A 24,293-nucleotide genomic window follows, 5' to 3' on the forward strand; every position below is an offset into this window, starting at 1 on the left:
GATTTAGGAGCTGCTCCTTGCCCTAAGCAGATAGTGAAAAATCTGGGAGTACGGCTTGACCAAGCATTATTACTAAAGGAACATGTGAATCTGGTGGCGGGAACCTGCTTCAGGACCATTGGGCTCCTGAGGCGTGTGTTCCCATTCCTGGATGATTGCTATAGGAAAACACTGGTTCAGACATTGGTCGTCAGTAGATTGGACTACTGCAATGGACTGCTCCTCTCAGCCAACGAGGAGCAATTGAGCCGTTTGCAGGTGGTCCTGAATACTGCGGCCAGATTAGTCCTTGACGCTCCTAATAGGTCCCCGTCTCGCCCTCTTCTGTATAAGCTCCACTGGCTGCCCATCCGCCAGAGAATTGAGTTTAAAGTCTGGTGTGTAATTCACAGATGCCTTTGTGGATCTGGCCCTAAATATCTGGCTGAATTATTTCAGCCTTATATTCCGACTCGCTCTTTGCGATCTAGCAATTTATTATTGCTGCAGATTCCACGGATTAAGAAGGCAAAACAAGGAGGTCGTGCAGTGTCTTATAAGGGCCCCACTCTCTGGAACACTCTGTGGTAAATAAAATATTACCCTGGCAGAATTTCTAGGCATTAACAAAGTATCATGCATCAAATGAGAGACAGGATCCGTGGTGTCCAAGTTAAAATGGGCTTTATTCCAATAACTCGAGTCAAAGGGAGAATATGTTCCATCACCTCTGAGGTTCAGGAAGAGTCTTCTAACATTTAATAACAATGAACAGCATATATACATTTTACTCCTTGTACATAGGGAGGAGCGCTCCAGGCAGAGCAGGAAAGAAAGAGATAAGAGCATGTGGGCGTACACTTGATGAGTCATAGGTAGATGATAGGTAGATGTCATAGGTGGGTGGGTACTTAGGGGAGGAGTTTGCATGACCAGCTGGAACTCTGCCCTAATTGTGCAACTTGAGCATGGCGTGCAATTGACGTGTAACTGGGAGGAGAGCTGACTTTCGGCCTAGCAGAGACATCTCTTGTGTCAGGGTGAAAAGCACATCTTGTACAATCTGATATGATAGGGGATGTATTGTCTGAAGCAAAAGGTTGTTCACCACTAAGAATCAGAAAAGCATATATTTCTCCGTTCATTGCATGGGGGCTGCGACAGAGAGTTAGGCCTTATCTGTCGCGAACGGGTTCTGTTTACATTTCCTCACCGGGCAGGGATGCCACTCTGTACAGCAAAACAGATAACTGTTATTCATAACACTGTCTTGGCAGGCTTCTTGCTGACGTGACTGCAGTTTTCAATGTGCCAGGAGTCATGTAAACAATATTTTCAGAAAGTGGTTTCAGGCTCCAACCACAAAAAAAGGGCTCAGTACGATATTTATTTAAAAGTGCACAATGCAAAATGCAAAATACATGAGCCTTCATGTTAGCTTAATGTTTGGGAGACTTTGATGACTTGACTTGCAGGACATGTTTGCAGAGGCCTAGTGATTCAGGCCACTACGAGAAATATGCATGGGTGACATGCACATGAATGTAACATAGGGTGTATGTAGTGGACATTTTTTGGTCAGGCAAAATATCATTTTCCTCATTCCCTCCTTGTCACCTACATAACCCTTCAGGATACATCTATATTCATGAGACCGTATAGCTGATCATACAGAATCATTTCTTCATCTTTATCCTTTGTACATATGGATGGGGAACGCAAGCAGTGGCACAAAGGCTGCAAATCGCCAGGCCACACTGCAGACAGAGATAGTATCATGGCAAACTGCTCCTGGATCAAGTCGCCAGGGCAGATGCAGTCACATTCACTACTGCTTCAAGGGTTCTTGTTAATTTGCGTATCAGTTTACTATTTTGGACGGGGCCAACAAAGAAAAAGAATCCTTTGTTGAAATCTGTATATTGCTCCCAAACTGTTTCAGTCTGCTATATAACAGGTCCCACCCCAGTCTAAGGGCAGATGTACATAGGCTGTCTGACCGCAAATGAAATAGGTATGGCGTGATGTTTTGAAAGAAGAAAGTCCTTCTGAGAGTGAAGTTCCTTGTAAATAGCTCCTTGTAAATATGGTTTATGAAGAGCATGTCATTATTATAACTTGCTGAGTTTCTTGTAAATATGGCTTGTGAATAGCGCCATGTGGTCATGGTTTGTGCAGAGTATGTTGACATTACGGTAGGCAGGAGAGAGCTAGATTTGTTTGCGGGGGGCGTGTCTTTGAGCGGAAATTCGTACCCGTTCCAGTGGAGGGATTTGGTTGCTTTTTGGTGAGGATGTAGGGCATCGCTTGGACTACTGTGATGCCAAATTTGAAAAGGATCTGAGCTGTGGAAGTGGTGAAAAAAGCATGTCTTGTGCGGAGGTGCGATTTGCCATGTTATCCAATGGGCGTGTTTTCCTAAAAATCTTTTTTTTAGAATCTATTTCGGCAGAACTCCCTTTGTTTTCTGATAAGGGGGTAGTATATATATATCACGTACTCGTGATCAAGAGACAAGGTCTCGAAACGCGTCGAGTGAGTGTTGCCACTTTTTGAAAATAAAAATCACTGCCAAATGCATTTGGAGTCCGTGGTGGTTGCTGTCCGAGAAGTGCTTGGGAGAAAACGCAACGTTTTGAGAAAATATATATATATATATATATATATATATATATATATATATATATATATATATAGTACACATACCCAGCAATCAGTTGCATTGCTGGTCTGGCTGGTCACTGAATGTATGCATACTGGATGAATGTATATGTGAGGAAATGGGAAAGAAAACATGTAGCAATAAACTAACACCGATTATAACAATGCACAGAATAAAATAATGATCAAGGTAACAATCCATCTGCTGCGTAATGTCTTTCCTTTTTATCTCTCATCTTGCTATTCTCATATGTGATCTTATACATGTCAGAAACTGGTCTAACCGATTCACCACCGGGTGGGCTTAAACAATTAAACTACGTCTGACTTACTAGATCTTAGTTTGGACCTATACTCTTGCTGAGGGGTCTTTTCAAGCAAAGGCGGCACAAAGTCTGTTGTGTCATTAAAGTCAATGTTCTTTTCGAATGTTCCACATTGTCCAAAATAGCGCTTAACGTGATGGGCATGGATCCAGCCCTTGCGTCCCTCCACTTTCAGTGCGGTCCTCGTAGTAAGAAGCACCAACTTCGGGGTCTTCCAGCGCGGCTCACGGGGGCTTGATCGGTCAAAATTCCGGATGCACAAAAAGTCCCCTGGGACTATGGCGTGTTCCTTGACCTGGGTGTTGTCAGGGAAGGCGGCAGCAACCTGTGAACGACAAGAGAGTAGTGCAGACATCAAGGAAGCAGGTAATCTGTCAGCATGTTACTGTCAACATCAGTTATCTTTCTGGGCATAGGCGTACCCCACATATTTGGCGGTCTACCGAAAACCACTTCATACGGAGATAGGCCTGTTCTGGAATGTGCTACCATACGCATGAAAAAAAGGGCAACCGGCAGGGCTACCATCCAATCCACGCCTTTCTCTGCACAGACCTTTGCTAATTTTGTCTTGAGGGTTTGATTATGTCTTTCTACAAGGCCTGCTGCTTCTGGGTGTCTGACACAATGGAACTTCCATGTGTAACCTAACAGAAGGGACACTTGTTTCATTAATTCTGAAGAGAATGGCTGGCCGTTATCTGAATAGATCACCCGAGGTAATCCATACCTGGGGAAATACTCGCGCACTAACTGTCTGGCTGTTGTTACAGCAGTATAGTCTGGAACTGGATAAGCTTCTGTCCATCTAGATAGTGCACACACTACCACCAAGACGTACTTGTAACCTCTACATCTGTCCATTTGGATATAATCCATCTGGAGAACCTCAAAAGGGTGGTCAGGAGGATGAAATCCGCCTTGTTCCACCGGGATGCCTTTACCTGGATTGAACTGACAACAGATCATACATGGTCGTACTTTCTGCTTCGCTGCTGCACGCATGTGCTTGTTAAACCAGATGTTCTGTAAGCTGTCTAACATTGCTTTTTCTCCTAAGTGTGCTGGACTATGGGCTGTGTTAATGATTACTTGTACCATGGAATCTGGGAGAAACCATGTGCCTTTTCCCTTAGTCATCCAACCTTGGTCAGTCTGGACCCCTCCTTGTTCAGTCCATTTCTTTATCTCATCTGCAGTGGCATGTGTCTGTATGTCGAGTACGTCTTGAGTGGGATCCCTGACTGTCATACTTGTTGTCAGTAATGGTACCTCTGTCTTTGTCGTGTCTGTTGGTGTCTGGGCTGTAAGTTTGGCTGTTCGATCTGCCAGGTCATTACCCTGGGAAATGGTGTCTGTAACTTTGGTGTGAGCTTTGCACTTCAGGATAGCAATGGCTGTAGGTAAATGTATTGCTTCTAACAGGGCTTGAATAAGCGTACCATGCTGAATCTTGGTCCCATGGGAGGTCAGGAAACCTCTCTCCCTCCATAGTACCCCGAAATCATGAACAACGCCAAAGGCATATTGCGAATCAGTATAAATGTTTACTTTCAAGTGCTTAGCTCTTATGCAGGCTTGTGTCAGAGCGATGAGCTCTGCTGCTTGTGCTGACAATGTGTCTATTTTCTGTGTCTCTATGACTTCTTTATCAGTGGTCACAGCATAGGCCGCTACTAACTCTCCTGCACTCGTTCTCATGCATGATCCATCTACATAGAGCGTTAAGTCTGGTTCTAGAAGTGCAATATCTGTCAGATCTTGTCTTGGCTTTGTCACTATATTCATTACTTCCACACAGTCATGTGGTGATGCATTTACTGTACGTGAGGGCAAAAGTGTTGCAGGATTCAGAATGTTACAACGTCTGATCTCTATGTGTGGCTGGAATAATGTCAGTTCATATCCTGTCAGTCTTGCTACAGTCAAGTGTTGTGTCTGAGTCCTGTTTAAGAGAACCTCCACTGCATGTGGAACCTGTACTGTCAGAGGGTGGCCCAGCACTATGGAGTCACTTCGTCTTATGGCTAGGGCTGTTGCTGCAACTGATTTCAGGCATGCAGGCAGAGCCTGGGCCACTGGGTCTAGCGTGCTAGAAAAATAAGCACAAGGCTTGTGTTTTCCTGCTTGATCTTGTGTGAGAACAGATAACGCTGTTCCTTCTCTTTCAGTTACAAAAAGCATGAAAGGTTTGCTGTAACATGGAGTCGCTAACACTGGCGCTTGACATAAAGCTCCTTTTAATTCCTCGAATGCCAAGGTGTGTTCTTGTGTCCAAGGGAGGACAGTCCCCCCTGCCTCCTGTGTAGTTAACTGTATGAGTGGTTTGGCTAGAAAGGCATACTGGGGAATCCATTGCCTACAGTATGAAGTGAGGCCAATAAAGGCACGTACTTCCTTTTGTGTCTTGGGCTGTGAAAGGTTAGCAATGAGCTGTATACGTGCTTGTGTTAGCTGTCTCCCCTCTTTGGAAAGCAAGTGTCCTAGGTACACTACTTGCTTTTCACAGAATTGCAACTTCGAAGGGGACACCTTGTGCCCCTTGTCAGCCAGAAAATGTAAGACTGTCAGTGATGCATTTTCACATTCTTTTTCTGAACGTGCTGTAATCAGGATATCGTCCACATACTGTAGTAACGCAGTGTTGGAAGGCATGTGAATGCTGTCTAGCTGTCTCTTCAGAGCCTGACTGTAAATACTAGGGCTTTCTGTAAAACCTTGAGGAGCTCTTGTAAAGACAAAGCTACAACCTTTTAATGAAAATCCAAACAGGTACTGGCTGTCTGGGTGAATGGGAACACTAAAGAAAGCGTTCTTCAAGTCGATAACAGTAAAGTAAGTAGCCTCTGAATCAATAGCAGTCAACAATGAAGAAATGTCTGGCACCACTGGATATTGCGGTACTACACATTTGTTCAGTTCTCGCAGGTCAATAATCAATCGGTACACTGGCAGTACACTAGGATCAGATCTTTTAAGGATAGGAATGACAGGCGAGTTACATACATTTGAGACTGTCTCTACCACTACCCCCCGTGCAATAAATTCGTCAACTATTTTCAGTAATGCTGTTTCGGCGTCTGGTGGTAACTTGTATTGTCTAATACGTGGAAGTACTACTCCTGCTTTGAGTGTGACATGGTGAGGCGTAATGTCCATGTAACCTACGTCAGTCGGTCCTTGTGCCCACAGGATCTGTGGCACGTTCTTGAGTCTGTGGTCAAAATCAGTCAGTACATAATGGCCCTTAAAATCACGTAAGAACAGGCGTACTCCTTCTGGAGAACAGCAGATAACTGCTCCTAGATCTTTTAATGTCTTCATACCAAGTAAGTTTTCTGGACATGACTTAGTAAGTAGCAAGTCAGTGGTACGTGACAGTGGACCAACCCCTAGGGAAACTGGTTTTGATACTTCATTAACAATAGGCTTTCCTGAAAATCCCAGGGAAACATTCTGTGACCCTGAGAGAGGTGCCCCTGGAACCTCGTCATGATTGATGGTAGTTCTGCTCGCCCCTGTGTCAATCAGAAACTTTCGATCCTGACCTAGAACACGACTATGTACATATGGACCCTCTTGATCTACAGGAACCTCAATAAGGGGCAAGCCTACTTCCCTCTCGAGGCTGTTTCATGAGAACTGTTGATATTCTGGATAGTCAGGCTGTGTGTACTGATACATTTGTGGTGTGGCATTAACAGGCGGTGGTGGAGGATAATTTGCTACTGTCTGTTGCGTGTTCTGTTGCGTGTTATTCTGTCTAGGAGTGTACTGTCTCTCCTTTGTCTTGCCTGTAGCTATATTGTGTTTCAGAACAGTGCAGTCCTTTACAAAGTGACCTGGTTGTTTGCAATAATTACAGTTCCCTTTGACAGGTGTCGTGTTATGTTTGTTTGAAGTCGCCGGTACCGTCTGGGCAACCAGCACCTTCATTTTTGTCTCTTTCATGCGTCTCTTTTCATGATCCTGCTCTTCCCTAATTCTGTTCTGATGATACTGTAGCATCTGTAACATTTGTGAAGGGCTGTTTGCTTGCCAAGTACTCTCAACCTTCAGTACTCTATTCTTGATCTGGGGTAAGGAATTCTCTACTAATTTGCTCACAAAAAGATGTGGAAATGACTCCCTACCAGGCTTAAGGCCACTATTAATAGTAAAACATTTCTCAAATCTAGAATAGAAATCACTAGTGTCCACGTCTTGCTTTTGTTTACAGGCTGAAATAGCATCCCAATCTTCCTTTTTAGTAATCAATAATCTTGGCAAAACTTGTATCAGAAATTCAGGTAGTTCTCTAGCTCTATCTCCAAGACCAACTCCTGGGAGCCTGCCCTTCTCTTCTGTTTCCAATGCATCCCAACTTAACTTTTTCTCACCCACTTCCCAGTCTTTTTCCTTAAGCTTTTCATAAATCCCTGCAGGTAACAGTACTTTTAATAGCTTCAGAATGTCAGCGTATGTATAATCTCCTATGCGGAGGATGTCTTTTAATTCACGGTGAAATCCCCCTGGGTCTTTATCATGACAAGGCAACATCTTTTTCATTTCTAAAATCTCTAGTTTCGTTAAGGGGGTGTAAACATACACTCGTTGTAACTCATTGGCCGCATTCTTAACGGGATGAACCTCTCGTAGGGGGTTCTGTCTGTCTATGTGTACGTTATGTCTGTCATGGTGTAAGACTGGAGGCATGTATGTAGTCAGAGAATCTATGTACTTATGTCGTTGATCCAGGATTACATTAATTAATTCAGTACCTAAACCTGTCCATCTATCTAGTAAAATGTTGTCAAGTATTTTATGCAAGTGACCAGGATCAGAATGCTGACTTTTATACAACGTTATCAAGTGTTGAACCATGTAAATACCAGCCAAACGCTGTTCGTTCGGTGGAAGGCTTAAGAAAGTCTGAGCCACTATATCACTGCTATATATATTGGCATTGGACACCCACTGGGTGGCTGACCGGGCCAACTCTATTTCGTGTTGTGTGGGAGGTCTCTCATTCCCTATCCATTGTTTCAGTGCTTTCTCAGTAGCTTGGAATAGAGCTTCAAGGGAATACATTTCTTTTATAGCTGGCCCTTGTTTACGGTAATCAAGGCACTTGGGTCTGTCAAACTGTCGCGCTTTTCCTACATAATTAATTTTGTCTTTTGGCTCATCTACTTCTTCTGTTGATAACTCACCATTCTCCTCAGACTCTTTTCTGTGCCTTTCTATTATTTCCTTTCGTATTTTCTTGTACATGGCATCTACCTGTCCCTGTTTCTCATGTCTACCGGCATCTATGTGATCATTCCATTCTATCAAACCTGGCTTTACATCTCCGTCTCCTTCGTCTTGTTCCCTGATCAGGCAGTTAATAATAAAACGTAAGATATGATTCTTAACCCCTACCTTTCTTTGTGCCATGGCTTGTGCTATACTATCTGGTCCCTCCCCCGTTCTAACAAAACGATACATGCTATCTAGGTGATCTTTCATGTCTGGTAATGTCTCTAGATATGCAACAGCTTGTCTTAGTCTACGTGAAATCACGACCATTGAACCCTTTCCTGGTTCTGTATCATATACACAAAATGGAATGGCTGCATCTACAGTAGGCACCCCTCCCACTGCCCCGGGACCTACGTCATCTTTTGCTAGCTGCTGCTGAAGTTGCTGGAGCTGATCTGCTTGGGGGGGTGGAGGAAAACCTGCATTAACGTAGTCTGGAAGGGACTCGTCTAGATACGAGGAAATGAACGCATCTGATGCTGTCGGCTTTATTCTATGTACTCTATATGGTACAGGTGGTGGCGTTCGCGACCTACTGGATCTTTTTGAGGTGGTCACTTTAGCTAGTTCTTCTGACAGAACGGGATAAATACCATTAATAACGGCGTTTCTTTCCCTATCAGTCTGTTCTGTTTTGACACGTTCCCCCTCCTCCCGCAGTTCCTTTTCTCTGGCTTTTTCCCCAGCTTGTCTAGTTCTATCTGCTTTATTCAATTCTTTCTCTGTTCTCCTATGTGACTCTTTGCGCCACAATTCGATGGCATCTTTCTGAGAGGGTCTTGACTTCTTTTTCCATAGTGCTTCCTCCACCCTCATAATACATTCAGGATCCCATGTTCCCGAGATTGGCCATCTATACTTTTCCTCCAGGTCCTTGGTGTAGTCTACCCATAAATCTAAAAACAAAATGGCGTCTAGCCCATGCTTATTATACATATAATGACCAGGTGTGTCTCTAGGCGGGATGTTAACTGATTCTTCTAGTATACCTTTTCTGGTCCCTATCTGACGTAACTTTGAAAACAGTGGCATGTTTGAAACCAATATTCACAAAAATAGACTGAAACAATCAACAATCATTCACACACAAACAAATATTAAACACTAAAACAGTTACAACCTAAACTGATACAGAGAGCTAAACATGTACTTGAAAAACTTTATGCACTGAAATACAGTACAACCATACCGGTCTCAAAAATGAGACACGTCTTGACCGTTCCCACGTTTAACCGTGGGCCCGTCTTTACCGGTCTCACGTGAATGAGACACGTCTTGACCGCGCCCACGTTTACCATGGGCACGTCTTGAATCTTAATGCATTCCCCATAGTGGTACTCACCGGAAAGCAGAATCTTGAAACTTGAAGGCCTCGGATTTCTACGCATGCGCCTTGGAACAGGTGGACCTCTGGAGACCTCGGACCTTGCTCTCTCACGGGCTGGGCTCTGGGTTGAGACAATCCGCGTTCCTCACCGCCTCACATGGATGCCTGGTCGCAGTCCGTCCTCCTCCTGGGCCTGAGGGAGCAGCGGGAAATCCCAATGGCGTGTACACTTTAAAGTCCGTCACGGCTGTGGAAGGGGGCAAAGACTAGACCCACAACTCCGGCGAGTGGGGAAAGGGACATGTCCCTGTTCAAGGGCGCCAATTAATGTGGTAAATAAAATATTACCCTGGCAGAATTTCTAGGCATTAACAAAGTATCATGCATCAAATGAGAGACAGGATCCGTAGGTGTCCAAGTTAAAATGGGCTTTATTCCAATAACTCGAGTCAAAGGGAGAATATGTTCCATCACCTCTGAGGTTCAGGAAGAGTCTTCTAACATTTAATAACAATGAACAGCATATATACATTTTACTCCTTGTACATAGGGAGGAGCGCTCCAGGCAGAGCAGGAAAGAAAGAGATAAGAGCATGTGGGCGTACACTTGATGAGTCATAGGTAGATGATAGGTAGATGTCATAGGTGGGTGGGTACTTAGGGGAGGAGTTTGCATGACCAGCTGGAACTCTGCCCTAATTGTGCAACTTGAGCATGGCGTGCAATTGACGTGTAACTGGGAGGAGAGCTGACTTTCGGCCTAGCAGAGACATCTCTTGTGTCAGGGTGAAAAGCACATCTTGTACAATCTGATATGATAGGGGATGTATTGTCTGAAGCAAAAGGTTGTTCACCACTAAGAATCAGAAAAGCATATATTTCTCCGTTCATTGCATGGGGGCTGAGACAGAGAATTAGGCCTTATCTGTCGCGAACGGGTTCTGTTTACATTTCCTCACCGGGCAGGGATGCCACTCTGTACAGCAAAACAGATAACTGTTATTCATAACACTGTCTTGGCAGGCTTCTTGCTGACGTGACTGCAGTTTTCAATGTGCCAGGAGTCATGTAAACAATATTTTCAGAAAGTGGTTTCAGGCTCCAACCACAAAAAAAGGGCTCAGTACGATATTTATTTAAAAGTGCACAATGCAAAATGCAAAATACATGAGCCTTCATGTTAGCTTAATGTTTGGGAGACTTTGATGACTTGACTTGCAGGACATGTTTGCAGAGGCCTAGTGATTCAGGCCACTACGAGAAATATGCATGGGTGACATGCACATGAATGTAACATAGGGTGTATGTAGTGGACATTTTTTGGTCAGGCAAAATATCATTTTCCTCAACTCTGCCCCTAACCTTAAGACAAATTACCAATCTACATGCCTTTAAGAAATCCTTGAAGACTTATCTGTTTCCGGCTGTGTAAGATCTAGGGCTCCTATGACTATGGTTTGATCTGGCATCCTGGAAGATCTTAAAAGCGCGGAGATACCTCCTGGGGTCGATTCCGGCGCTATATAAGAAACAAAATAAATAAATAAATAAAAATAAAGCCAGGGTCGTCTACGTTGAAAGCATAGGAATTCAAAAGCGTGAGGTCTCACCCATCAAGTTTTACTCTCAGAAGTAAGTATCTACCCTGTATATCTGCCTCCATGTATTGTATGGCCAAGGGGACCCCGGGTGCCACCCTGGCATAGGAGGAGAAGAAAGAGTGAAACAGCTGGCCTCGCCACTTTCTCCCCAATTTACGGGCCCCTTCTTCGTCTAAGTGAGTCTCCTGAAGGCATGCAATGGAGACTCCGTGCCTACAGAGGAATGAAAGGACTCTATGCCGTTTAGCACACGTGCCCAGCCCACTCACATTCCACGTTAAGAACTTATAACCCATAACCAATCGCCAGGCCCGTGTACCCTCCCCCGCTCCCCGAATCCCCCCGCACACAACCAAGCCACAGCAACCTAATCTCCTGATAAAGCAAAAAGGACACAGCTCAAAGGTCCAGCCAATGTGCAAGGATATGGTCCTCAGGGCCGGGTCTCTGCAGGAGCGGCCCCATCAGCAAGTGTCTCCGGTACCATGTCCACTGTGGGCGGTAAGGCGTCCAGCTGCGGCGGCAGTGTGTCCGGCACCAACAAATCATCTCGCAGACTGTCCGCACTCGCCGCCAACAAGTCCTTGGGCCCCGCAGACTCCATGCAGAGGGCCCCATTGCCCCCCACCGTGACTCGTCGTCTCTCAGCATCTCCAGAGGTGCCAGTGGACCACCCCGCCTAGAGTGCCGCTTCCTCGCAGGCCGTGTCCCCCAAATGGCCCTAGAGCGACCCCTTTCCTCAGGGGGGATAGCATCCGCCTCAGTAACTTTATCAGTGACCTTGCGGAGGTCCGCTCTCAGCAGATTAACGTCGATGGGCACTGTCTCAATCTGCCGTTCAAGGGCGGTGTGGGAACCCTGTATGGCCTTCAGCAGCTCTGCCCTGGAGGGCTCCGAGGGGCCACCGGACGCCCGCTCCTCGTCCTCCTGGCCGGTCTGGCGGGTGATACGTTGCGACAGAAGCCGTGGGGTCGTGTACTGGGTGATAGTGTTGGGCTGCGAAGTGCGGGCCGCCCTGTCCTTCCGCATCATTGCTGCCCAATGAAGCCCTCTCAGGTGTCTCTCCCTCCAGTGAGTTCCAAAGGAGCCAGGGACCCCCACAGGGCACCGAACGACCCACAAACTCCAATACTCGGGGCCGGGGGGCACGGGTAGACAGTTCACTCCCCCCCCTCAGCCCCACTCGAAACCAGCAGTTCCGCCACAAGCACAACCAGGGGGGGAAACCACAGGCCAGAGTCCGTGTCGTCAGTCGCGGCTCGTCCGAACCCAAGTAGCCACTGAAAGTCAGGGCGGTGCCACCGCACCGCCGTCCAAAGGAAGGGCAGCAAAGGCCTCAGGGGCCCGAGAGAATCCCCACGTCGCTCCAGCCCCCGACTCGCAGGGTCCTCCGTGCAAAAAACTTCTTCGGCCCCCCAGCAGGGCCTTCCTGCACTCCGCACTCGGCGTTAGATCGCCGCGAGGCCTCCCCATACCTCCAACGACCAGGGGGCAGGCATCCACCACCCTCAGGGGATAACTGGCCTCCAGCTCAGCAGGCGGCCCTCGACGACAGCAGGGGCCCCCGCTCCGCTCTGCACCCTCCAGGCAGACGTGGTGTTCCCTCGGCGGCGGCTCCAATCCTCCCCGCCGTCTACGTCTCGCAGGGGGCACAGTGCATCCAGCCCTGCGGGCGGCCCCAATGGCAGCAGGGGCCCCCGCACCGTCCCACACTCACCCGGTCAATGTGGCGCCCCCCGGAGGCCGCGCCAAGCCCCGCTGCTGGCCGCCAGCATCTGGACCCCAGGGGGGGGAAGGAATCTCCACCAACACCTCAAGCTTCCGGGCCCGGGGAGGCACACACTCAATCCTCGGTGGTCCCGGGGGCAACAGCGATCCCTGAAGTCGCCCGGCAGTGGCACTATATCTAGGCCGCAGCCCCGGCCTCTCATAGGCTGGGCGCCGGCGCCCAGAGCCCAAGTGTCTCTCGCCGCCTCCCGCCGTCCGACCTCCTCAGTCTCGGCACCGGAGTGTGCCCCTGGGTATCGGACCTCCGGACCCAACAGCTACTCCGCCAGGCGGGCACAGGATCGATGCTACAGCAGGAGTTTTCGGTCCCTGAAGTTGCCCGGCAGCGGCCCAGCAGCTAGGCCGCAGCCCCGGCCTCTCGTAGGCTGGGCGCCGCCGCCCGCAGCCCAAGCGTCTCTCGCCGCCTCCCGCTGTCCAACCTCCTCAAAGCTCGACATCGGAGTGTGCCCCTGGACAACGGGCCTCCGAATCCACAAGCTACGCCACCAAGCGGGCACAGGATTAGTGTTGAATCAGGATTTTTGGGCTAGGCTGGCCGGGAGCTGCAGGAGCTCACGTCCTGTTGGCCATGTTGCGTAGCCACGCCGGAGAGAATGCATCATTACATCAGCTTCCCTGAAGCTCACGCGGAACTGCTCAAGACCAAAACTGACTTTTACCAAATTGCACATTTCCCACATGTCATCGGCTGTATTGATGGCACCCACATCCCAGTATGCCCACCTGCTGCCACAGAGTACATTTACAGGAACAGGAAGTCAACCCACACAATCAATGTACAGGTAATCTGTGATGCAAACTACATTATCACGGATATAGTGGCCAAGTTCCCAGGAAGTACCCACGACTCCTACATATTTCAGAACAGTGGGATCTACACACGCTTGACAGCGGGGGAATTTGGAGAACGATACCTGCTAGGTAAAACACTGTGTGACATTCCCTTGATAGATATTGCAGATGTATGTGTATGTGTGCATGTGAGTAATGTCTTTCTCATTTTCAAATAGGGGATAGTGCATATGCCGTCCGCTCTTTCATCCTGACACCCTACCTCAACCCTTCAACCCCCAGCCAGAGGCAATACAACAAGGCACACAAATCTACTAGGAACATTGTGGAGCACACCTTTGGGCTGTTAAAAAGCAGGTTCGGCTGCCTACACAAAAGTGTAGGGGCACGCCAGTATACACCAATCACCTGCTGTAAGATGATTGCAACTTGTGCAATGTTGCACAACCTTGCCACTAAGAAGGGCACTGAGGTGGATTTGAGCGACTATGAGAACCATGATGATGAACATGCACTGCCTGAACCCAACACAGCAGGAGTTGCGACACAAACTGATGGCAGACATAGACGGGCAGAGATCACACACAACTACTTTTAAGTAAGTAAAGGGACACAGACAGGTGGAGTTTGCACCCAACGTAGTTTAATATTTGGCACTACGCAGGTCTTCAAAAGCACAAATGTGCAACACAAATGTCATCCATTTAATAATGGTAGTCCTGGGTCACTTCCCCATTTACTGAACAAGTCTTTTCCGCCCACGCCTACCAGTGCCAGATGTAAGTGGCTGGCTCTCTTCACTGTGCGTTTGGGCTGTTGGCTCACCATAGCGTCTGCTGCTCCTACGTGTCTCCACAACAAGGGGGCTTGTCATGCTGCTCCTACTGGTGCTTTCCTCACTTTCTGGTACATCCAGAGCAGCAGTTTGTGCTGTCTGTGCATTTATCAGCACCTCTACAGCACTGGTCATCCTAGCAATGCCCCTAGACACCTCATTGCTGTTGTATGTGAGTCCTTCTTACATGTTAATGCATCGTCTGCATAGCTGGGAAGTGGCTGTGGCCAGGCGGTTTATTGCTTTACTTTGCTGCTGTGCATGCTGTCTCTCCTTGCGTCTTGCTAACATGTCCTGGTCCAGTTTGCTGCACAGAAGCTGCACCGATTGTGTCATGTCCCGCATCCCTGTTCTCTGATGCCCTTCCCTATATCTCCCATATTTGTGTTTAGGTTACTCATCTGGCGTTGCACAGACTGGATGGCCTTCCCCTGCATCCTTTGGATTTTCACCATGCTACCCTCAAGCCCACGGAAAACACTGGGACCCTCCACATGTGCTGGTAGTACCTCTACTGCTAATCTATCGGGATGCTCATCTTTTATAATAGCAATATAATAGCAATGTACGCATAGATTAGTGATGTTGTGGATATGGAGATAGCCCTGTTGCCCAGTGGATAAAGATAGTGATGAAATTTGTACGTAGTAAGGAACGAGACCTTGTACATGATATTCAGGGCTTTGTGATAATGTTGTGCAAAGCTAGATGTAAAACAAACTAGTTTCAGAGAAACTAATCCAACATTGTTGTGCGTGCAAATGTATGCAAAAGGTCACAGCTTGGAAATATTATTTGTGAGGACAATGTAAGAAAGGATCTGCTTCAATACATGGGCCTAACCGAGGAATATAAATATATGAGGGCTTGGATATGAAAGTAAGAGACCTGAAGAATGCCCCACAGTCCTGTCTAATGAGATAATAGAATACATAAATTGCCTGCTAGGGGTACCGCTTTGGTGGCTTCCTTCTAATGCAGTGGAAATATCTCCAAGGGAAGGTGTGAGTTGAAGAATCTCAGGAAGAGTAACCAATGATCCATGTGGATCAGTTGGACAGTTCACTGATCCGTATTGACGAGGCACGTGTCATTTGCAGTAGAAAGGGCAAAGCTTTATGATGCAAAGGCCTTCTGCCACTGGCATTTTGGATGTCCAAATACAGATTTACATCAGTACAGTTTGGAGGGTAGAGATCATCAGCCTCAGAAAGTAGCCAATGGTGTGGTATTAATTGAAATTTCCAGAACATGCAAATCTGAGCCAAAAAGCTCTTAAAGATGGGTAAAATCTGGGCCCTCTGTAGAGGATCCATCAATGGTTGGGCCTTAAATCAAGCGTGGCCCTTCTTTCTGACAGCCAAGAGGATCTCTGTGACATAAAATATGGTCACTGAATCAGAGTCGGATGCACCTCTAAAAGCGGTGCCGGGGACACTGCAAAAGTGGTTTTGAATTTGGAAATCAGCGTCAGGGGCCACAGAAATAGTCCTCCAGTGCTGAACATGAAAACTCTGGGGGGGGGGGGGGGGGGGGGAAGGAAGAGAGAGAGAGAGAGAGAGAGAGAGAGAGAGAGAGAGAGAGAGAGAGAGAGAGAGAGAGAGAGAGAGAGAGAGAGAGAGAGAGAGAGAGAGAGAGAGAGAGAGAGAGAGAGAGAGAGAGAGAGAGAGAGAGAGAGAGAGAGAGAGAGAGAGAGAGAGAGTCACACACTATTTTTAAGTGTCTCATTTCAAGCACAAGCTAGGCACAACTTGGCCTCCCACTCCTTGATGGCCAGCTGTGTCTGGTTGCTCAATGGAATAATACATCCACTCAAGGGTACTGTGTTTGACCACATGGTCACAGGTTTTAAATCCCAGCAAGACACTTAGAGTTTCATCCTTTCAAAGCCAAAAAAATGTCAACATCAAGTTGGGTAACAATAAACATCTGTTATACTGCACGAAGATGCACATCTGCATTGAACATACATGTTATGTTATGCATGGAAGCACATGACTCGCAGGAAGACGAGTCGTGCTATGGGGGGTAGAGACTACATGCAGATGTAGTGGGTGTCAGAGAGTGATCTTGTTTGGAACACTTCCTAGAGGACTACAACGCTGCACCTTAAGGAATGACAACAGACCTAGCCTACAGATTATGAACCACTTAAAATGTTTGGAATTCGGTAAAGATAACAGTGAAACTCAAAACCTGTGTCAGTTAGGTGCTACTAAACAAGTCCTGCCGCAATGGCACAAGACGGCACTGAACACAGACTGAGTGGATGGCACTAAGACGAGCCACATACCGTCACTTGCCAGTGCCATTTCCTGAAGTCATTTTTGTGGATCCAGTCTGGTACCAGAGTATATTTATACGGTGAGGACATGCTGAAGAAGTATTCATCAAAAAAACATACACAGAGGTAAAATGGGACAAGTCATCATAACACTTCCTCTTTTAAATATAGAAATATTGTTAAGTGGCTACAGGAAGAGCTATCACTCCTTAATAAAAGAGTGCGTGCACAACGTACCTGTTCCCTGATTAGCTCAGTGATACATAGTTTAATACACAGTTTTAATATATTTTCTAGCCTCTGGTAAAGGGTTCTCACCTGAAAATGTCCCGACCCTTGAACAGAAAACACCAGGTACACTGTGCTGCTCTCCCAAAAAGCACGATTTAGCTTACGCTCATTGCTAGGTGTTGTAGACCAGATTCCTTTTTGCTGCGAGATCTCAAGATTTCGTAGGTTACTGCTCTTCATTATAAAGTAACGTATTGGCATGTTCGGTCTTGGTGATGGAGACTTGGATCCCTGAAAAAAAGAAGAAAAAAAACAAACAACTAATTAACTTTTTTGAAAAACTCAAATTATGTAAAAATGTAGGGCATTAATAGATAAAGTAAAACACACTCTTGTAGGCCCATACAATGGTGTTTTCTCTTAATCCTTACTTTTATGAGCTATCAACATGGTGGCGTGTTCAGTACCACGAGGATCAAGACTCTAGTTGTATATCTAACTGAACAGCCAATCTTAAGACCCATCTAAAATTGAACTGATAGTCCTATGTACCAAATAAATAGGGTTGAATAAACGAACAAGTTCGTACATTTTGCAACACCTCTTTTGGTACAGACTCTATCTAACCAAAGACTCCTCAGCTTAAGAATGTTCCTCAGGGGTCAGAATGGATCCCCAAAATCTTGAGTAGTACCTCTGAGCGCCAGCAGGTGGCTCTGATTTGACGTTGTTCACACCAAAATTGATGTCACAGTGCCAATATAAAAGCCATCAAGGCATGCTGGGCCCAGATTCTTCCATGACTATTTCTGCGCCCAAAAACATGGACCCATGTAAAAAGCAAGCTTTGACCAGGATGAAATATCTAATGGGACCTTTCGGGTGAAAATACCAGTTCACAAAGCACGGAGTATGGGAGGGTCATTGAGGAGTCTAAAGTAGGCTAGAATCCCTACCAGAAAAGGACAACCACAGATTTCTCACCTGAGAATAGATGCCCAAGCAATACCTTGTCAGAAAATGCTCGTCTAAATAAGCCTGGCTGTCTAAGCAGTTGTGCTTCATGAATGTGTGATGTGATGACGACGTAGCAGCTTGGCAGATGTCCAAGACTGGTAACTCATATGTCAAAGCAGTTGTAGCGGTGTTGGCCCTGGTAGAATTGCCCCACGAGCCGTCTGGAGGCTAATTCTTAGCTAGTTCATATTAGGTATTAATGCCAAGTACCATCCATAGAGAGATGGTCTGTTTCTGCACAGCATAGCCCTTTTTCACTCCATGGAACCCAATGAAGAGCTGTTTGCGCACCCAAAAGTCTTTAGTGCGATCAATGTGGAACGAGAAAACTCTCTTCGGCAAGAAGGAGGCATGTGTCTGAAGAACCAGTTTGACATGGATAAAACTGGTGTATAGACGGTGAACTGACAACAGCTTGAAGCTCACTGACCCTCCTGGCCGATGTAATGGCCACTAGAAAGACCCTCTTCATGGTTGAAAGTTGTGCAAACAGCTGTGTATGGGCTTGAAGGAGGCACACATGAGAAATGTGAGGACAAAATTGATGTCCCATTATGGCATCACAAAAAGGGTGGGAGGGAACAAGTATTTTAAACCTTTCAGAAAACGAATTACAACAGGTGACTTGAACATGGTGGGGGCTCTATCAGCCGCAGGAAAGACAAAATGGCCAGCAGGTAACCCTCAACAGCGTCCAAGGCAAGGTTTGCTGGGCTAAAGACAAAACAAACAGCAACACCTCTGAAACGATGCAGAAAGGGGGTCCACCTGGCACGAGGAACCCCAAGCCACAATCTTATTACAATAGCAGACGTATACAAATTTAATGGAGGGACGTCTGGCTACCAAGATGTCATCACAGACCTCGGGAGGAAGATCAAAACCCCTCCACTGTCGCTGCTCAATCTCCACACATGAAAGTAGAGGGTGCGCAGGTTGACGTGCAGGCCCTGCCCAACTGCTGAGACAGGAGATCCTCTTGGTGTGGCAGACTGATTGGAGGACAGATGTTCATACTCAGAAGGTCGGAATACCCAATTCTCTGTGCTCAATATAAAGCCTCTAGAGTGAACTGGGCCCTTCGGCTTTGATCTTCTTGAGAACTTGGGGAAGGAGTGGTATCGGAAGAAAGGCATACAGGAGTTTCTTCCCAAATGTGGAAAAGACATTGTGCCACCTCTAGGTGTGGTCTCCATTTGTGATCTTCAAGGCATCAACAGCTGAGTTAATCTGTCCTGGAGTTCAGTGAGCCTTCCAGGTGCTGCACCATCACGAAAATGTCCTGGCTTTCTAGCCAAGTCCAGGGCACAGGGTTCATGACTCCACTCCGCCATGTATGTTGCAATACCACATGTGGTTGAGTTGTCCGTGAAGACTTGAACCAGTCTTCCCATGATGGATGGATGGAAGGCTTTGAAAGCCATGCTGAGAGCCTTCAACTCCACCAGACTGATGTGGAGGGGAGTCTCCACCGGAGACCAGAGTCCTCTGATCTCCACTTCTCCTGGGTTCCACCACAGAAATGATGCATTGGTCACCATTGTCAGCTTTGGGTGGGGGAGGCAGAAGTGTCTGCCATTAGGCCAATCGTGGTTCTTCAGCTACGACTGAAGATCTTGTGCAATCATCTGATATCTTGACCAACTTGGAGAGAATTCCCTGATGCTGCCCCCACTAGGACTTCAGGTCCCACTGCAGATCTCACATGTGCCATTCAGTATGCTTCACCAGCAGGATGCAGGAGGCCATGACAGCCAGCTGAATCAGAGTCAGTCTTATCGAAATCCAGGATAGAGGCTAAAATGTCAGAATGATAACCTGAATATTCAGTATTCACCGCTCCGGAGGATAGATGAGACATCTCACTGTATCCAGACGGGGTCAGGTGTGACTTCAGCATGTTGATAGTAAGCCCCAGAGAATGCATGAGTCTGGAGATGGGTGACAACTGCCTGGGGAAAGCCCGCCTTCAGCAGCCTGTCATCAAGGTTGGGGAAGACTGGAACCCCGGAATTCCGCAGATGGGTTGCAACCACCGTCATCACTTTTGTGAGCAGCCTTGGGGCAACACATAAGGCGGAAAGGGAGCACAGCAAACTGGAAATGTTTGTGGCCCACCGTGAACTGCAGGTAACAATTGTGGGGTGGCAGGACAGGGATGTGGAGATGCGCATCCTGCAAGACCAGCGCCACCATCCTGTCTCCATGATCCAGTGCAGACAGAACATGAGCCAATGTGAGCATTCTGAATTTCTCTTTCCTCTGAAAGTACAGTAGAAGGTGCAGATGTAATATTGGACAGAGGTCTCCAATTTTAGTGAGCATCAGAAAGTAGCAGGAATAACAACCACGCCCTACTTCTGGTCCATCACCACCCCCTTTTGTACCGCTTTGTTCGCCATAAGTTCGCAGGGGATGCTCAGACGTGAGTCCCTTGCTCACTTTGCCACTGGATTCAAGCAAGCCTGGCTGAAGACGGCTGAAATGCCAGAAACCAGTCCTAGGAAGCTTGTTTCCAGTCCAGGGAAGGCATGGCTTGGCAGTTCGGGCTGGACTGTTCCCATGAGGCACAGGGTCAGACTGATTTGCTTATGGCCATGTCTGAACTGGGGTGGCAGAGTGGGCTAAAGAACAGTGATGGATTAAACCCAGATCTGTTGTATGGGTGTGAGTGTTTGATTGGTTCAGATGCTCCATCCATGACCACCCCCTTTTGTACTGCTTTGTTCGCAATAAGTTGGCAGGGTATGCTCAGACGTGAGTCCCTTGCTCACTTTGCCACTGGATTCAAGCAAGCCTGGCTGAAGACGGCTGAAATGCCAGAAACCGGTCCTAGGAAGCTTGTTTCCGGTCCAGGGAAGGCATGGCTTGGCAGTTCGGGCTGGACTGTTCCCATGAGCCACAGGGTCAGACTGATTTGCATATGGCCATGTCTGAACTGGGGTGGCAGAGTGGGCTAAAGAACGGTGATGGATTAAACCCAGATCTGTTGACTGGGTATGAGTGTTTGATTGGTTCAGATGCTCCGTCCATCACCACCCCCTTTTGTACTACTTGTGGGGCGGCCACCCTCTGAATGGCTCCATTGGCCAGAAAGGCCTGCACTTCCTGATGGAGCAAGTTGTCAGCCATTCTTGGAAAGGTGGGAAAGGCGGAAGGGTTTCCATAAATGGAAGGGCAGACTCTTTGCACACAATTTGAAGCACCCACTTGTCGGAGGTAATCGCAGATCAGTGGGGCAGGTGGTGCCTGATCCTGCCACCAACATAGGGGATTATGAAGACTACTTCACCCTGGATTCTTGGTAGGATTCATATGCCACCCCTGTGTAGTGGTACAATTATTTGATGTTTCCCATCGTATAATTTGCATCACCAGGTTGGGCCAGCTACATACATTATTATTACTAGGCCACAATACCCCTCTACTGCCGTGAGATTCACCATTATTATTTGCGCAAGGAAACTACATCTTCCATGATTCACAGTACACTACGGTACATTCATTAGGGATTATCACATATGTATTTTCACCTTGTGTTATACTATAACATAGCCCTCTAACCGCATATTCATAGTTACAGTGGGCCCCCCCCTTAACATCGCTTGACGAGTTACTGATGAAGGGAGACTACATTTCCCTCTGCACCGACGCAGAGAAGGGCCATTGCACCTGTTTTCGCCCTGTCCACCACCCTCATAGATCAGCTGAATCTCGCTAAATTAGGTATTCACTGCCACCAATTAACCAATCACGTTGGAAATCAGACTTTTCCGTCCGGACCCCGGAGATTATAAAAACTGACAGCCAGTCGTATGAACCTGCTACAAGCAGGGGATCTAAGCCAAGTAGGTCTCATAGTGGGCTGGGACCCTTGAAGAAGTAAGTGTTTCACGATGCTGTACAGTGTGACTTGCGATGTTAATCCCCAATAAAGTTTCTTGTTTAAATGTTAGACTATAGTTGCTCTGGAGAATTTACATATTTTTGGTCTCTTTGACAGCAGTTTTAATTACCCTTCTTTAAGAGTCTGACTGCAGGGCCACCCACTCTTGCCCCCGGGGGGACATTTATCTCCAGCACGTTGGGTGTGTGTTCTCTAAAACAGCATCTTAGCTATTTTTTTATCAAAGACGGACATCTCAAGGTGAATGGTATGCTCCTGAAAAAACAAAACTGATGGGGTCATGTATGATGGTCTAAAATATACCTGTGACCTTAAAAGCACCTTACTCCTACCCGCAGAAGTCCTGCAGGGTAAGAGATATGTACAAGAGGTGGAAGGCAAGACACTTTCAAAGAATCATTCAAAACATGCCTAATTTTGACACCAGATGAAATATGTGTGTGTGTATATGACAGCAATGAGTGGAACATTAATGGGTGCACCTTCTCTAGCATACGAATAAGCATGAAGGAGGGGATAAGATTGTATGAATGACATGATGGCAAATATCCTCATGCCATGTATAATTTTTATTTATAGGTACAATCATAAGTGGCAAGTATTATACGTTCAGTGCATGCTTTGAGTATTTTGCATGCCGCACAAAAAAGACACGTAAGACATATCATTGGGGGAGTGACACGATTCAAACCTACCTTGACGAAAACCCAGGACCTTCTTAGGCAGAGAGTATAGGGCTGAAACATGTTGGTGATTTAGAGTCATAGGACTATTGCATCCTAATACCCCTACATAATATTTATTTTAACCATTACCATCCACCCCACTAATGAAGGGATACCTTTGGAGTGGATGAGGAATTATCTTTGAAGTTTTTCCCCCTATCTATCTTTATAAGAGCTCCCTGTAATATGGTCGAGCCCACCCTGCCCTTTAGGAGTCAGGGTGAACCCAAAGATGAAGCATGCCACTATTAGAATTGCTGAAGGATATTAAAAAAAAAGGGGTTTCCCCCTTCCCTACTCCAGTAGGAGTGATGTGTAGGTGTGGCACGTAACAAAATACCTCCATCTTTCTCCTTGTAGAGGCATTTAAACTCCAGAAGGGATACTCATTGGTCACTAGTATTTACATACGGAGGATGTATCCCTTCATCCTCAGGTAAGAGGACCTCTCTACCCTTCATGGGCTGTGAAGTTCTTAGAACATTCAGACCTCAACATTTTGAGCAGTTAGAGCAGCACGTAGCTTTAGGACAACTTTTTATAACATAGTTTGTCCTAGCATTCCCACACACCCAGTGACCATCACAAAACATGACGGAACAAATGGGCCTCGCATATACCAATGAGATGGCACCACTAGTCATCTTGGCCCCCTAACTATTGCCAGATACTAACATCACACAGAGCCTAGCTCAGGCACAGAACTGGGAAGAACTGAAAAGGTAGCAAATTAAGACCCTGCTTCATGGGGCAACAGTGACGGAATACCTTTTTGGGTAATGCTGCCCTGCAGGTTTTCTCTCCTAGTAACTAATCAACTCAGAATTTTTCTGGAGGACCCCCTATTTAGGAAAGCATGGCCTCTTATCGCTTGGCGATGTACAGAAGACTGAATATTCCTAATTATAAATATGGCTAAACTCCTTTCAGATGTTATGTTAATAAAGATCAAGATAAGCAAAGACGCTCTGAATACCAAGATCACCAGCTACAAAAACAAAACTGTAAGAAGTAGACAAGGAGATAGCAGAGCATAAGGATTTCGTAATGCAGAGCAAAGAAACTAAACTGCAGAAAGATCTACAGAAATTCACTCATGAGCCAGTTTATCCCTACATGAAAGATAACTACAAGAAGAGATATGACTCAGATGCAGAACCATCAGGGAAGAGTGATTCACAATCCTCCTGTTTCAGACTCTGATGAGTGATCAAGCGACTACTCCCACAAAAATCTGGAAGTGGAATGACAGACAACCGAGAGGAGGCTTTTTCAACCTCCCATATCCACCACCAGAAATGATGTTTTGGCCAGGGAATTTTTGACCCCAGCCATATACAGGACCACCTCAACCCCAACATATGCCTTTCTTCCAGCAGAACTAGTGTTGTTAGGGAGAAGTGGCTGGAGAGGAAGATGAGGAGGAAGAAGGATCCAGTGGTACAATGAGGAGATAGATGGTGGGAACACTCAGGGCCGAACCTTTCGACAGAGTTGCCTGTACACAACAGAGGACTTGGTTTTGTCCCGACAACAC

General features: G+C 46.7%; 1 protein-coding gene across 4 annotated transcripts in view; it reads right to left on the minus strand.

The window, feature by feature from the left end:
- Positions 1 to 24,293, minus strand: part of YTHDC2 (YTH N6-methyladenosine RNA binding protein C2) — a 1,035,502-nt gene that overhangs the window by 173,622 nt on the left and 837,587 nt on the right. For all 4 annotated transcript variants that reach the window (XM_078675531.1, XM_078675532.1, XM_078675530.1 and 1 more), the window contains one exon: positions 17,195 to 17,398. In XM_078675531.1, coding sequence (XP_078531657.1) covers positions 17,195 to 17,398 — 204 coding nt within the window. The remainder of the gene's footprint in view (positions 1 to 17,194; positions 17,399 to 24,293) is intronic.

This window comes from Lissotriton helveticus, chromosome 2_1, assembly GCF_964261635.1.
Source record: "Lissotriton helveticus chromosome 2_1, aLisHel1.1, whole genome shotgun sequence".
Classification (NCBI taxonomy): domain Eukaryota; kingdom Metazoa; phylum Chordata; class Amphibia; order Caudata; family Salamandridae; genus Lissotriton; species Lissotriton helveticus.